The sequence below is a fragment of the Pyrgilauda ruficollis genome, unplaced genomic scaffold (genome assembly GCF_017590135.1).
Source record: "Pyrgilauda ruficollis isolate IOZ18807 unplaced genomic scaffold, ASM1759013v1 scaffold4, whole genome shotgun sequence".
Classification (NCBI taxonomy): Eukaryota; Metazoa; Chordata; class Aves; order Passeriformes; family Passeridae; genus Pyrgilauda; species Pyrgilauda ruficollis.
Genome location: NW_024525489.1, coordinates 5193583 through 5210405, shown reverse-complemented (window position 1 = coordinate 5210405; position 16823 = coordinate 5193583). Strand labels below are relative to the sequence as shown.

Here is a 16823-nt window from a genome sequence, read left to right as displayed (position 1 = left end):
CTGGAGCACCAAACTGCCAGGATATGTAAGTACTCATGGTAAAAAACAAAGATGCAAAAGGTCCTAGCATACACACCAGTAAGTTCACTAGAATCGTGTGATTTCATAATATTTTGACTCTCAGGTTCTGTTGTTTTTATGTACCAAACCAATACATACTTGTCTGCATTCTTTGCCACTTTTGATATTAACTTAGATGTTGATGCTACTCTCATCAGCTTGTTGCGACTGTCATCTGAACTCTCCCAAGCACTGTGAGCTTTTTCAACAGTCAATGATTTCTTTATGCTAGAAGAAACAAAACAAGTTTTACAATTACAAGATAATGATGTAACAATATCTGGAACTCGTATGCAAATGGACAGATCAAGCAGCAGGAGACAAAAGCAGAGCTAGATCTTCCTTCAAGCTGCAGCACGAAACAGGGAAAAAAGATTAGTCAAAAAGTTCTAACTGGATGAATGAAAACAATTGAGCAAGACAATTGCCAAATATTTTATCTATTCTTTTCCATTTCCAAATGCTCTCACATAAAGACTTGAACAAAATAATTCTATACTTCATTACTACATCACTAACAAATTACAGTAGTGGAAAAAATGAGGCTAAGTATATAAGCCTTAAAGAATAAACTATATTTAAAAAAATCACTTAAGTAGATAACAATGTAATTTTTTTCCCTGATTAACTGTTCATCAGCTTTAGCACATTGATTTTTGAGGCAGAACAGTTCTATCAGATGAAAGTTACATATAGAAGCTTTGCAGTTAGCACATACTAAATCACATTAATGGCTTTAATCTTTTTGAAACAAATGTCTGCAAACCTCTTGCATGAGTAAGACAAGCTAGGTTTGGCCTGATACTACAGACAAACCCATGAATTCTGACATAATTTTTCAGCAATCTTACTGCAGCCAATTTACACTAATGGGAACTTGCAAATTTCGCAGTCACTAGTTCAAAAATCTCACATGTGCCTTAATCACAGAATACATGTTCAAAAAGTTACCTAGCCCAAATTAACCTTCACCCAGCTGATTTAGAGTTTGCACATGTCCTGCTAATAGTATCACACTTCATCCCGTCAGAAATGCTTTTTGCAGGAGTTAAGTCCTGAAATGCAACCTTAGAAATGGCAAGCTCCTTCTACAGCACCTCAAGAGGCTCAAAGGTCCTGTGACAAACAAGTTAATCAAATCAAGTTAAACCCTTAGGAGACTGAAAAAGACATTTATTTTTCCCCACACTGCAAAAGATTAGTAAGCAAGACTTCAGACATCTTTACAGGGAGATACCAAGCAAGAGAACAACAGGCCGCAAGTTCAGCTTCAGACAACTCACAGGTTTGTGCAAGACATGGAGACAGAGCCTTTATGGAGTGTTATAACATGCACCAGTCAAGTGGAAGTTTAAATATTTATAAGAGCTGTGAATTCAAGCGATGCAAGACAACAATCTTGTGAACCAAATGGGTCAATTTCAAAGTAATAAATTGAATTTTCATTTTGTTTCAGTATGTAAGTGCCAGAGAGTAAAAGAAAAAAATTACACCTTCGAAAACGGTAAGGTAACAATGAATAAAAAAACCAAAACAAAACTAAAAGAAACCATGCCAAGTGATCTGCATAGTTTTGAAACTCAGAAGCTATCATCCAAATCTTAAAAGCCATTTTCTTGACTTCAAAATGCAATCTAGTATCTCTAAAATGTACCTTTTTTTTCCCCCCTGTGCCTAATTCCCACAAAAATTAGTGGGAACTTAAGAGGCAATCCTCAAAAATTTCTGCATTTACTCAAGTCAAGTAGTCCTATGATCTGGGTATAAAACCAGAAATTCACTCATGTAAAGAATGAAAGTAAGCCATCCTGCAACCTAGCAGGAATTTAAAAGGGAAAGGCCATGAAATAAAAAAAAAAAAACACCAACAAAAACAAAACTGCAGTCACTTCACAGAATAATTTGAGAGTAAAAATTTCTGAACCAAGAGTTGCAATCATATTAGTATTTAAAAAATACTGTTATGAGACATAATAATGGCCATGTGGAAAATACACTCCATAAATTCAGCTATGTCAGACATAATCTATGAAGTGTATTTGAGAATAATCAAGTCCGAGTGATCATTAAATATTTTATAATCACGGCTGATTAGAGGTAATCTACTGTATTAGGATTTTAATCTGAGAACAAAAAAACCTCTGTAATCTTGAAAATGTATTAAAAAACCCATGCATTTTTATGTATTTATTCTGCTGGAATGCATATGGAATGCATCTTCTCCAGCAGAAAAAGTATCCAACCTTAGTTTGATCATGAGATTAGAACTATTTCACATGACTTGTTGTCAAATATGAACCCAGTATCATTACAGTCATTTCTAGTTCTGTACTGTGGTACTGTGAAAACCTTTTAGCTGGAGCAGAACTCTTGCTTTCTGGAGTTTGCCTGTGTGTTTGGAGAGTCTGTGAGGAGGGCTGGGGAGAAGGTGATGCTTGAGTTTGTGCACTTTGATCATTAGAATGAGAGTCCTCTTTTTTTTCTTTTTGTCCTGGAGCTTTTTCCTTCTTTTTTTCTGTACCGCTGTAAAATAAAGTGTAACATAGGGAGGGAAAAAAAAGAGAACAAGCAAATAAATTAGCAAGGTGGGAGAAAATGTCCTCTGTGAAAAGATGGGAGAGACATTTAAAAACTTACTATATACAACCACCAAAAGAACACCTTGATTATTTATTCAATCTCTCCATGTTAGCATTTTGCTGAACTAAGGTTTATCCACTCTTTCCAACAATAAAAAACAGTCAGGGAGACATGGAAGAATATTTATATATTTCAGCTGTACTATGTTAACTATGATTTTAAAATTAATACAACTTTAATTTGAGTGTGTCCTTCATTCATGGGTTCTCCTACAGCATTCAAAGCTGACACAAATTGATACTCCACAAATCTGCTGTCCCTCAGGAAGAAACCATCCCCTGCTTCAGAGCTCACTGACCACCACGTTGTGCTGCCAGCCAAGGTTCAGTGCAAGCCAAGGCAGACTTGTGCTGTCTCTCATTAGTGTAAGTCCACCATGAAACTATTTGTGGACATACATGCCACTAGCTTTGAGATGCCACCAAAGCCCTGGAATGCTGGTGCTGGTCCCTGGGCTCTCCTTGGCTGTACCAGAGTTCAAAGGAAATCATCCCTGAAAACTCATGGCTGTTTTGATCTCTAGTTGACTAATACCAGATTGTCTCACAACTTCTTTAATGCCTTCAGCCATGACAGCTAAGAACACATCTTTATTTTCATAGTGCTGTATGTATTAGTTTAATATTTGAAACTGATTTAAATACATATCATTACCAACCTTAAATCTACTAAAAACCAAACCAAAGGTTTGCTGGGTAAACAGAAAGATTAATTAAAAGGTTCTTCTATGAAGTTGCATACTTTGTAATATACTGAATCACACAAACAATACTGGGACCTGGAAGAGAAAAGTACTCTCAAGTGAATGGCCTATTTCTTTTTCAAGGTAAAAAAATTAAATATTTCAAGACAGATTTCTCAGTGAATAAATAAAGCAAGATACAAACAACAGCTAAAAATGTAATAGAAAGATTTTTGTCTTAGGGTCAAAGTAACCTGCAAAGTAAAAAAAGAAAGAGTATCTTTCTGAACATGAGAATCCAATATTTTTTCCCTCACAACAATTTCCCCTCCCCACCTTGAATTCTCACATTACCATAGTTATTTGTATTTCCATTTACCTTTTCCCAAAACACGAAGAAAACAATAAAGCAACATTCAAAATAAATTAATAAAAAATGGGCACCCAATTTTAACATATCATTCTTAAGAAGATTTTTTTTTGTTTCTTTTGTTATTTCAGTTAAATTGTATCATCTACCACTGAGACAAAGCCCCCAAGGCTTACAGGAGTTCAACTTTTCCAACTGCTTTCAGAGAAGAGACGCATTGAAAAACAGGTCAAAACAGGAACATGAAACCCAGACAAATCTGTAAGGATCACTCAGGATTTCTACTGTAAAACATACTATCCAGTTTAAAATGTCAATACAATCAATCAGAGTGACATTTGCTTTTCAAAAAAACCCAGATGAAAGCAAAACAAAGAGCTTTCACATGAGGGCTTATATGTGATCACACAGAGAACAAAGCTTGGAGAACTGTGAGGTTTTGATTAATAATTTATAACCAAAAATCCTTAATTAACTGGTAGCATAGAAAATTTTTTTTTTTTTTTCAGAATACTTAGCTTGTACTGCTGGGTGCAAAGCACACTACACTTAATCTTTGTGCATTCTGTTGGAAGAAATGCAGTATAGTGAAATAAATTCTCAGAATCTCTTTTCGCTGAAGAAAACAGAAGTCCTCTCTATTCCTACTGTGACAGGTACACACCACTTTTTGTAATGTCCTATTGAACATCAGCAATTCACCTCTGCACTCTCCCAGCAGGCTCAGGTGAATGCCACCTGCTGAGAGCAGCATATCATCTAATTTATCAGTTCAGTCTCATATTTTCTGTGTTCCTAGCCAAACTCATCTGATCTGTCTCCTAGAAACCGCAGGTTTGGCATGGGAATGTCTTCACTGAGCTTGTCACTGTGCATTATCTATTTCACTTCTCTGCCATGAGGTCCAGTCCTTAATTTTTTTGTTGGGCCATGAGAATCACTGGACCACTCTGGTTTCACTCTGGATTCTAGCACAAGGTATGCTTGGATTCCAACAAAGCGCTTTTATCTACCACCAGGTTGCAAGAAGGCTTCTTTTTTGGCTGGCATTTTAATTTGGAAGGAAATCATGTAGAAATGTGGCAGTCTGAGTACTGCTACATATATCTTTGCTCTGAATTTATTTGGTTTGCTCACTTCTGCTAAAATGTTCAGCTTAATTGTATTATGACTGGCTAGTACAGAGTGGCTCTCCCACTAATACCTCTTCTAGTAGGTCTTGTGTAACTGCTGAAATCAAATCAAAACCAGCATCTTTTCCCGTGGGTTTCATAAGAGTAGCTGTTCTGGGAAGCAGTCATTTAATGCATCCAAAAATTCTTTCCAAAACCCAATTTGATGAGGCATTTCTTCAGTCTACAAGTGAGTAGTTGAGAGGTATTACTATCTGTCCTGACTTTTCAGCTTCTCTAATTTCACTTAGTACAGTGTTTCATCCTTTGGACCACAACACATTGGCATCTGCCATGGATGGTGGTCACTCTGAAACATCAAGACTACTGTTATCAGATGCTATTTCCAGAAGAATGTTTAGTCTTAAGGAAAATTATCAAACAGGTCTCTGACAGTCATTGTTTGGTTGGTTTTTGTTTGTATAAAGTATAAACCTATTTCCAGTCCAAACTACAGGGTTGAAATTTTCTCAACATATCCATGACTTCCTCTCTGTTAATGGGACATCATCTACCTGCTGTTCACGGAACATTCCTGGGCTCTGATTTTAGTGACTGCTGGTATTTTAGCATGCCTTTGCTGAAATGAGACATCCTGCTGCTGTGGAGCTACTGAGGCAGCTGATTATATCCATGGTCTCAATATTCAGGTTCACAGGACAAGATTAAACAGTCCAGGAAATGAAACTGCTCATTCATAGAAGAAATGCACACACTAAACTTCAACACCAGTTACAGTTTGGACACAAGTAGGCCTTATGATATTTTGGCTAGAAGTACGGCTGTAGAACATGAAAACCCTTAGAACATGAAAAGCCCTAGGTAGGCTATAGGGTTTGTTTAGAACCTAAAGGTTAATTCTCTGTCAGCTGATGACCTTGTCCACCTGCTGCACTAGTTCAAGCTTCAGCCTGAATAAAGGCCTGGATAAGGCGGGGTGAAACATTCCAGTCTCCTTTGGCCTCTCTCCTTTTCAACACAACAAGTGTTAGAAATAAACATGGTTACTCTGCCTTTGTGAGCAGATGGGACTACTACTGGCATTTACTTGCCTTTCCTCTCCCCTTTCTTGAGCTGGTAATTTTACAAAAGGGCAAATTTGTTTCTTCCAAGTACCAAACAAATTTAAGTAATAAAGACATGACAGTAAAAGGAACTCCTGGAAACAGGACCTTCCAAAGCCTTTCTAAAACAAGTCTTGACAAAGGGAGTCATGTGTCTTCAGCTGCACTGGAACCACCAGCACCTCCCCTGGATAGCTACCCAGGGGGCCAGGGAGAGCTGCCCTCTGCAAATGAAGGTTTTCTCATTTGGCCTATCCAGGTCTCCTTTTAAAGACCTTAACTCAGATGAAAGGGATGCCAGCCACTCCACTCTGCTCTTCTTCTGTAGTCAAGTGTTGAGCAGCCAATGAATCAAGCAGGTGATTCAGCACAAACGCAAGCTGAACACCACAGGAACCAGACTGGCTCTCATCAAAGTGCCAAGAGCCACAGGGCTAAGATTAATAGAAAAGTGCTAACTAAGAAATACCTTCCTGCAGGAATGTCTTTTGTCCCTGAGCCTGTCGCACTAGCAGATAGAGACATACACTGATCCCTGTCTGATTTATTGTTTTAAAGTAAATGTAAGAATTCGATAAAAAGAAAGTTATGCAATGCTACAAAGTGGAGAAGAGCACCAATTCCCTTTCCAAATTCCAAAGGGCACTAAAGCTTCTTCTGGTTTATTCTCATACAGTTTATATTTGCTTGCAGCATTTTTATTCCCTGAAGTATATAACTTCCCTGTCTTGCTGTACAGCACAATATTTACATCCACACTAGAAGATAAACCAGCTACTGAAGCTACCAGAGTACTCTACAGAGGCCAAGAATTTGTTCACATAACTTACCACAGTTACACATTAGAGTATTCTCTGCCCCGTGGCTATATCTGGCAGCTTGTTCTTCACAACAAACAAGAATAGGTACAAAACCTACTGCTGAAGAAGCCATGCAATTACTGTCTAACAGACCCACAGAAAAAAGCAATTAAGCAAACACTTCATTTACTGTATGAAGCTGAAAGTATTACATGGAGGAAAATCACTACTGTTTAGTTCATAGCTCATTTAACTTCCAAATTATTCAAGCAATATTATTTCTTCACATTTGAGATCTGATAGAGATATTTTTCATAAGGACTAAGTAGCCATATTTTGGGTTAGATTTTCTACCCAAAAATGTAAACCTTTATCTTACACAATTTACTATTGTCTCATAGTTATTTTGCTATTGCCTACTATTTACACTCCAGACAATGAAGTCAGTTTTGCCCTTTAATCTCCTTGAGGGAAGGAAGGAGGGGGGACAAAAAAAAGCAACAACAAAAAAAAGCATATGAATACCAGAAGGAAAAATTTTCCAGTTGTACTGGAAGTACATTTTCGTATTCCCTTAGTGAGAATTCATTTTGGACACTACACACCAAAGAAATACTCTAAATTTTTAAATTCTTTTTAGAACTCTTCTGTACACAGCCCAACAACATGGTAAATCTCCAAAGTTTATTTGTGCCTTACTGGACTTCAGGCAGCTCTGCTGAATGCTGTGCAAAGACAAAAATCAAGCTCTTGCTCTGTTTGGTTTTGGGGTTTTTTAATATATAAAAATTTGATTTTCATAACAATTTGGATACCTTTTTGCAGCAGATGAAAGTGTTTCTTTTCTGGCAACAGAAACAGATGAGCTGTGGCTTGTTTTCCTGCTTCCTGTACTTCCGTTAGTTATACATGACATCGAGATAGCTTCTCGGAGGCTTGGCTGACCTACAAAAAAGCAATATTAAAGAATGTCAGGTTTTATAGCTATATCCAGAGGTCCACACGAACAACAAAAAGCTCTCAGTTGTGGACCTGGTATGACACAGCAGCAGCCTGAGCACTCAGGACAAACATCCGGTGACACATAGTCATGAAACCTTAACCTAAGCAGCTGGAACCAGGAAACCTGGGACACTAAGGCAGGCAAGAATATGATGTGATAGAGGTCAGTTTCTCTACTGCTATGATGTCACGAAAGAATTATTAAATTATTTAAGGGTTGTGATTCTAAAGATTCAAAAAAACAAAAAATCAAGACTTTTGAGTTTCATTTCAGCTACCCCTTCCATCTTAAAATACCTTTTAGTATATGCCCATGGTACAGCTATTAAGTTTCTGATACTGCTCACTCTGTAGAATGTGTGCCCCATCCAGTGAATATTACAGACTCTCTCCAGGGACAAATGAAGAGCGCATATGTGAAGAAGGCTGTTGTCTGTCACATGCCCACTTCACTCATTGCAGAAGTTTAAAACTATGCAGTGAATGTGGGAGGGGATTGCAAGGAAGACAAGGGGGATCAAAGGCTCTTCTATTTTCAGAGCTGAACACTAGCCTGGCAATTAGCTCCCAGACCTGACTCTTCCACAAAATGCCAGTGAAATACAAGGCATTTTACTCAAACCTGATGTTTCATCCTTTCCCACTAACTGTGTCTCTCTTTTTGTGCGCCAGTTTTATTTCCAAGCTATTACTTGGAGGAGAATTTTGCCCTTCCTCCTTTAAAGTGCCAGACTTGTACTTTTCCCTTTTGAAGTGAGAAAGATTCCTAGGGTAATGTCACATTAAGCATCCAAAAATCAGTGGTCACTTTTGAGCCCCTTTGTGTCACATGCCCATTTCACAGACAGCAAATTTCTATTGCATCTCATAGGGTTGTCACTCTGACTTCAGAAACAAACACAGAGGACGTGACTGACAGAAAAATAACAGGTCTGTGTTCATGGCAGGCTTCGAATAGTGTGAGACAGATATGGCATGAAGCCACACACTGAAGATAAAAGTGAGGAGTAAAACAGCAGTTGGGGAAAATTGGGGACAGTTCTGTGCACAGACGACAAATACACAGATGCCTCATTTGAACACTACTAGCCATGTGTCATAGCACAGCTCTTTCAAGCAGGCTGAGAGGCAAATTGATTCTTATTTTAAACTACCACATTATATACAAGAGATGCCCATCAAGGGAATATTAGATGTCAGAACTATTTGGATGAATGAAATGGGCTGGCCTACACAAACCAAACAGTGCTTCAAATGCACCAAGCAGCATGTGATCACATCTGAAATTCAAATCAGGAAAGACAAAAGGAGCATGTGGAATATTCCAGGCTGAAATAAGAATAAAGGAAGTCTGAAGACAGTAAAGACACACTTAAAATCCAAAAACACTTTGAAGATCATTGTTCTTCCTAAACTCTAAATAAATCAATTTGGTATGATCCCTTCCAAGCGGTACTTTTCAGAGACTGTTTTATTTGTAATGAAAATTTTATTTGCAACATAAACATTTTGGAATAAAAATTTGTTTTAGAATTTGTTGTAATATACTGCACAAAACCTCTAAAGCTCAAGAGATGTTTTTACTTCATATAATTCAGATGCAAGAACAAAAGCACATGAGCTTAGAAAGCACATTTACTATAAAAGCCTCTAAATTAGCTGCTTTTATTTTCAGTGACAAAGTAAGTCATCTTCTCTGTGGAGATGCATAAATCAAGGCCTATGATTCCCTCTTGAACTGAGTATGACCCTAAGATCTCTGTCTGCTCATTGTAATAGATTAATGTCTCTCCAACCAGCTCTAGCATGGCTTTCCAGAAACGTGAATCAGGAGACGTAAGAGCAGTTATTTCTAGCATGGTGGTTAAGGCACTCAGTGGGATGTCTAAAGGACAACAGTGCTACAGACAGGGCACAGGACCTTGTTAAGATGGGGAACACACTGTCAGTATGCAAGAAGCACACTGCTATTTCTTTTACTGGCTACATCTAGAATAATTCCCCCTACTAGGTATGGAAAGTGTTAGCTCCTGCTTATGTCCAGGGACAAAACTGATTAAAAAAAAACCTCTACATCAGCATATACTCATGACAGGAATATGCACTGCTCCATGCATTGATGAACACAATAACAATAAAAAAGAAATCCAGACAGCAGCTTTGAGACAGTTTTCCAGTAATGTGGTTATTGATGGTAGATTGGCAAAGTACCTCAAAATGTCAGCAAGAGACATGCAAAATTACATTTGAGATTAAGATTTTTGAAGTAAAAACTATTTTTGCAAAATGACTAACAATTGAACATAACCCAGATAAAAAACTGCAGTGACTTTTTTTTTTTTTTTTTTTTTCAAGCGTCATAAATATATCAGGCTTTCTTACACTCCAGAACAAAATCTTGGTCGGTGTGCCACACTCGATGTGCAAAAAAATGTAAAAAGGCAAATAAAGCAGCAAAAAACCCCTAACAAACAAAAATCCCCAACCCCACACTCAACATCCCTAAGAAACAAGGCCCCTTCCAAATTCTCTGTATACTGCATGCTAATTAGATGGTCAAAAGCTGCTTTGGAATACCTACTTATAAAGGGATGAAAAAAATTAAATTAATCATCTGCAATTATAAGTAAATTAAATGCATTTACATTTTAAATCATGAAAAGGAAAGGCGAGTTTTAAGTCCTGTGCACATCCCAAGCAATGAAATCTGGCTACTGACAGAGACACAGAAGGGGGATCTTCCCAGCTGGGTCAGAAGTCCAAGGAAGCTGACCCACCAGTCCAAACCACACATCTCTCTTAATGACTTTTAACCAGGGCATCTCTGTAGTCAACAGATGTCAAAAATTAACAATACTATAACCTTCTCCACTGCAGAGATAATCCTTCACAGTAGTCAAGTGCTTTTGCTTCAGAGACCTGGGAATAATGAAGCAGCACAGGAGAACAGAAATTCCAGAGCAATCCACTGAAACAATTGAGCTCTCCCAGCACTGGGCTGCACACCTCTGCCAATGTCATGCCATTCGCCACCTGCTAGCATAAGCAGTCTGAAATTTTTCAGACTGAGTAGCACTTAGCTTTATCTGCTAGTTTGGAACAAAAACCAGATGTAAACTGAAAGTAGAATGAAAGGCAGTGTATGGTGACCAGGATTAAAGCCAAATTGTCAGAGATCAAAGCGGTAAGAAGGTCTTTCATGGGACAGATTCATCTCTGTTCTGATAATTTTCATAGAATAGTATCTGTAGAGTTCAAAAGAAACATTTTATTAACATCTGTCAAGTATACAAATGTGTAAATGAAAGATAAGTAGGATTAGAAAAAACAGACCACAATAAACCAAAAATCTATTTCCAATTCTTTATCAGCCTTGATTAGCTAACTGGGGAAAAAATGAAGCCAAGCTGAGAGTGGTAAGTTTGAAAATGTGTGTCCTGTGATAACATGATAGCCTTTTCCTCCAAACATACTTACAAGGTGCTGGAGCAGAGAATCAATTAGTAATTCACTTTTCTTCCCAAACCTCAAACTTAGAATATTTTACATAAAAATGTAGTTGATTCTGTCATCAAATATATTTGCTGAAATAATTTCCTCAATATCTTTGTATTTGCTAATATTCTGACAGGTAAACTGCCTTTCTTACAAGGAAAAAGCGAACATTTGTTTCTCTTCTTCAGGTAATTTCAATTTAAAATAATTAGCTGCAGCTACATTAAAGTTAATTCTCTGGGCACTTAATTCAAGTGGATTTAAAGGAAAAAGCTCAAGAAATGACACTTTACCAAAAAAACAAAACAAAACAAAAAAATTATTTTTTGAAGGAAGATTTTTCTTTTTTTTCCCCATTAAGGTAAACAATATCAAATCCTTCAACAATCTTAAACTAGTTGACTTGCAGCAAAACGTGACAAAGACTTCTAGATTATAAATATATTACATGCCATGGGGTTTTCTGCCTGGAAGGACAGAAAACCAATTTAGTACTCTTACTAAACAAGTGTACAGTGTGTGTAAATCTCCAGAGAGCCCACAGAGTGAGCTGTGGAAAAACAGACAGAAATAGTTAGAAGTATAGCAGAACATAAGGTTATATCTGCACTTCCTTCCTAACAGCACAACATCAAAATCAATAGAAATTATGACAAATCTTAGACTTATTTCAAGGTGTTACGATAAATTGTATAAAAGGAGCTAATTCTAGTCATGGCTCTGCTTCCAGACTTTCAGAGGATCCCTCAGCCCATGGAAGATGCCGGCAAAGAAAGAGCCTGGGAGTCCCAAAACTCTTTTCAAAGAGGGTACTGCATTCTGAAGGGCAGGGAAATATCTTCTTCAGCATTCTGTTTTATTGAAGTACTTCACTATACTAAGAGTCAAATTTTGATTAAAACTTCTTAGATTGAAAAAGTGTCCTCATTCCTCTTCTATCACATGAAGACAGGTCAGGGTGAGACATTAGGTCTCAAATAATGAACAGAACAAAGCAGGATAAATAGTTCAGTTCTCTACCTATAGGTTACGCTTCTTCTTGATTAATAATCAAATTTTAAGACAATTAAGTTTCAACAATTATTAATAGCAATTAAACTAGCTGAAAAAATAATTTTCATTCTTTTTATATTTTTTTAATGGAAGGCCAATTTTGCAGATTTCAACAGACAGCTATTAAACATACATTATTTGTCATTTCCTGTTAAAAGGAAAAGAACTATCCAAATAGAGGCATGTTAATAAGCAACAGTTTGAGAGCATATAGTTAATGCATAAACAACTTGAGCTCCAAAGATTTTTATAAACAGTGACTTAACCCACATATTTCTAATTTTAAATGATCCTCATAGGGATATAAAACTAATTTTTCAGGTGTTAGGGGAGCCACGTCTCTGTTCTTTGGGCAGGCATTTTAAAACGTGCTACAGGAAACTGAAAGACTTGTTTAGCCAATTGCTTATTCAAATCACACAGCCCTTTTCCTTCTCCCTTATTTTGCCCTACTTTCCCAGAGGCACCATCTACATGCTCAACCACTTGCTAAATGGGCTAATTCTAAGCAAAGGAAATAAAATTTTAACTATGGTAATTTGAAACAATTTTATATACTCTGGCAAACAAGTGATGAAAAAGCTACTCGAGTGTTATAAATAAGGAGTTTTCATTTGAAAAAGTTAGTGACAACACTGAACTCTTCCAACATTACAATTCTTAGTTTGAGAAGCATCATGGAGAACAGCACAATACCACTCAAGGAAATTTGCTCACACCGTTCTAAAAGAAGTACACAGATGCACAGAACATATCCAAACTGTAAGAAGCATATGGAAAAAGAATAAGGATACTTATCACCACAACTGAAAATATTCCTCTAAAATGAACAAGATTATTAGGTTACAGAACTTAAAAAAACCCCTCTGAACTTTGTTCTTCAGTTCTCCATCCTAAACTTGGTTTAGCTGGTTAGTGACCAGCTATTAATGACCTCTAGATCCAAATTTTTTAAATAAAGAAAAATATATTAAGAACATCAGAAAGGTAAGTGTAACAGAAGAAAATAAAATATTCAGTAAGCGAGAGCAGAAGATAGGAAAGAACTGTAAGAAATGCAGAAAGAACAGATGGCACTAAAACCAATACCTGGGAAATGCATTAAGACCTCGAGAGTATCATTATTTGTTATGTGAGCATGCAGCCTGCAGACTTCAATAGGACTTTCCCCATGAGTAAAATGACCCACATACAAGCTTGCCAGGCTAGTTTTAATATTGTGGATATGAACCTATATCCTACCACTACCACAATGCATTTTTCTATTTATACTTCTATTTTCTGTTTCTTTAACATTTACTGATTAGACAATATAAACACGTAATCAGTTATTAGAACAACTCTGCTGAATGAATAGTGTAAAGACTAAAAAAAAACAAAACCCAAATCTGTCTTATGCTTTCATTAATGAAGCCTGCTGAACAACTGAAAAGTCAATTTTTGTTAACATAAAACTAAATTACTTAACGTTAGTGAAATTAAACCGTTGTTGAGATAAGGTAAAAACGACATCTAAAGTACTCTGCTTACATGAGTGCAATGAAATACATGTACTATTTCAGAAAAGGAAGGGAGCAGGAAAAGAAGGAAAACTCAATGATCTCCTCTTATAAAAGCCCACTGCACAAAGGAAAGAAAAAAATAAGTATAAAAACCCCTACCAACTGCATTTCCAGTACATACCTGATTTTCCAAGTCCCCAAGATCACTGCTTTAAGTATAATAAAATGCCTCTCAGTTTGCACTTTTCACTTTCATGGGAAACCCTCTCTGCAAACTGCCATCCACTATTCCAATTTCACTTTGTGAGTTGAATTTGCATATGAGTTATTTAATATCCACTCCTGTCCAAGCAATGGGAAACATTCCTCCAAAGGTTTAACCTTTGTCAAGTCTCCTCATTATTTCTGAGTCTAGAAAAAGGACATGAACTCTCAGTTTCTCTACAGACAGACATCAGATGTACTTTTTCAAGCACAAGCTCATACTCCAGTGAAATGATTAGTCTGAGATATTTCACTAGTGCCATAGTGTGCCACAAACTTGTCTGCACACCCTGAGCCTGAGGGATGAATTCTCCTGTTACACACATTTTGACACCCTGGAAGATTTTAATAGGTTTACCAGGCACCAGCTGTGAGCCAATCTATCTTGCTGGCAGCCACAAGTACCAGACTGCTTTATGCTTTCCTTTTCTTCAGTGTCCAGGTAATCTTTGGTTTTGGAACGTTTTGTGAATGCTAACAGCATCAATCATGCATCAACAGCAGAGGCATGTGGCAACAAGAGTGCAGAACTGCCAAATGCAAATAATTTCCCACCAAATAAATTCTTCTGGCCAAGCCATCTATTTAAAAAGAAAAGAAAGAGAGAAAGAAAAGAAATGAAACCCATAAACTCACCCCCACACTAAGATCCTAACAAGCCCCACAGCTGCTGGGGACAGGATCCCTCAACAAGCCTTTTCTCATTTCTAACCCTCAGCACTATCTTTGGACCTGGTAATTTCTCCTTTGTGTAGTTATTCTTAGCTGCATGCAGAGATGGAGAAGCACTATCACAATCTTTTTATATTGAAAAGATTTGCTCAATTTCAAATAACTTTGCATTGGGAAGTTACATGCAAACACTCCCAGCCTTCTTTTCACTGTGAAATACAGACAAGTGCTAATCCTGCCACAATCCCTGCTAGAGGTGTTTTCCTTATACAGTCTCTCCAATGCATGCTTTACTAGGGAGACATCAAGGTGCCTAAAAAAATCTTGCCCTTTATCTTATCTTCAACAGTTCACAAATCCCTGAATGAAGAGCCTTTTGCTTCTGAGACAGAGCTTTACACACAAGATATTAGGTAGCAGCCTCCTGACTGAGAGCTCATGAGTTTGAAATAAAAATCTACCCTGACCACATGAATTTTTTCACTGGAGACTGGACTAAGCTCAAAATAAGCATGTGACAGAAAATGTAGGGGAAAAAAAGAAAAACAAAGATTTAAAGGATAATGCAAAAACTTTATCTTCAGCTACTATTTCAATCTGTCAATCTAAAATAAAGGAAATTAAGAACAGAGTTAGATCACCAGACGTGCCATGCAGGCAAACTAGTCAAAGGATGAAGAGACCACTTTTTTCATTAAGTCGAGCTATCAACTTCAGAATAAGAAAATTCAGTGAAAAATATCAGGATGAATTTGTTCCTTTCAGTGTGATTCACTGTCTGCTGACAAACTTCTTTTTAGCATATGAAAAATGTATCTTCAAATACACTGCTGAAGTGGCAACAAGAAAAAAAAATGCAGAGGTTTTAAAAAACTCATTTCAGCAATAAGTAGAAGAGACACCCTTCAAACCAGGTTAGTAATCATCTTGTATGAAAACTTCTTTGTTTGATGGAAAGACTCAGGATGATGTTTTCTGGTACTACTATTCTTGTTAAGTTCAGTTGGTTTTAAAAGTATTTATCTCACTGTGTTGCCATACCTCAGATTAAACACATCTCTCCCCATGTATTCAGAAGGACATATACACATCTATTCTCTTTGCTCATTATTTATGTCAGTATGTGTTTAAGCGCTGCTGCAGAGAAAAATACTTCTGTGACTGAAAGCCTCAACATTTTTTAAAAGAAAATTTACCTGTAATATTTTATATGAAAGTGCAATTATTGTAATGCAAAAATCCAGATTCTTGACAGGATCACAAACACCAAAATGAGTTTTGGAGGAATACAGTTACCTTTCCAGCAATCATGACTTGACTAGTAAGAGTCTGTTGCATGCATGCATAATACTTCAAAGAAAACCTAACAATTACTTCTTTGAGTATTATTTTTAATGCCAATTCAGATAATCTTCTAATCCTACTTATTCAAAGAAATTACATTTATAACATTTATCTCTGTTAAAATATTTCAAGAGTTTTTTGGCCATTGAAAAAATTTAAAATACAGACATCAAAAGTAGAACCCAGGGTGTTGCAAAAAGCAATGTATGGACTTGTTTAAATCCCAAGTTTATGCTTCAAGTCTAATTTTAGTCTCTTAAAATTCCAGTCTCTGTATGTAAGCATTTTCTTCTGTGAATTCTATATACAGCTGATTTCATGATTAACAGAGAAGTTAATGCGTTGTCTGGTGGTATTGTGTAACTGAACACAATGGGAACACATCCACCACCAATTAAATACAGTGCCAATTAGTTATAATTCATTTAAGTTCAGTGAATTAGATCATACATGGACATATCTGTCCCTGTTCCCATTTCTTTCTTCACAGTTCCATGCTGCTGCCATTCATTTGTATGACCAAACTGAAGACATTCCGCCCTTCCTCTTCTTTGCCTCCCCCAAATAATTACATTATTTCTCACCAAACAAATGGAGAATTGAGTATGGCCCCAAGACCCCCAGAAAGGAGATAGCCCCAAGGCATTTTTTAGAACACAGGAAGACTGCCCTGCCTGTACACAAAGTTTGCTGGGTGTTAGAC

General features: G+C 36.9%; 1 protein-coding gene across 3 annotated transcripts in view; it reads right to left on the bottom strand.

The window, feature by feature from the left end:
• Positions 1 to 16823, bottom strand: part of EML4 (EMAP like 4) — a 147931-nt gene that overhangs the window by 50519 nt on the left and 80589 nt on the right. For 2 of the 3 annotated variants that reach the window (XM_041477038.1, XM_041477037.1), the window contains exons 3-5: positions 7604 to 7733; positions 2410 to 2583; positions 160 to 288 (exon numbers count right to left, since the gene is read on the bottom strand). In XM_041477038.1, coding sequence (XP_041332972.1) covers positions 160 to 288; positions 2410 to 2583; positions 7604 to 7733 — 433 coding nt within the window. Of the gene's footprint in view, positions 1 to 159; positions 289 to 2409; positions 2584 to 7603; positions 7734 to 8087; positions 8139 to 16823 lie in introns of those variants that run through there. The other variant, XM_041477039.1, reaches the window with a different exon arrangement.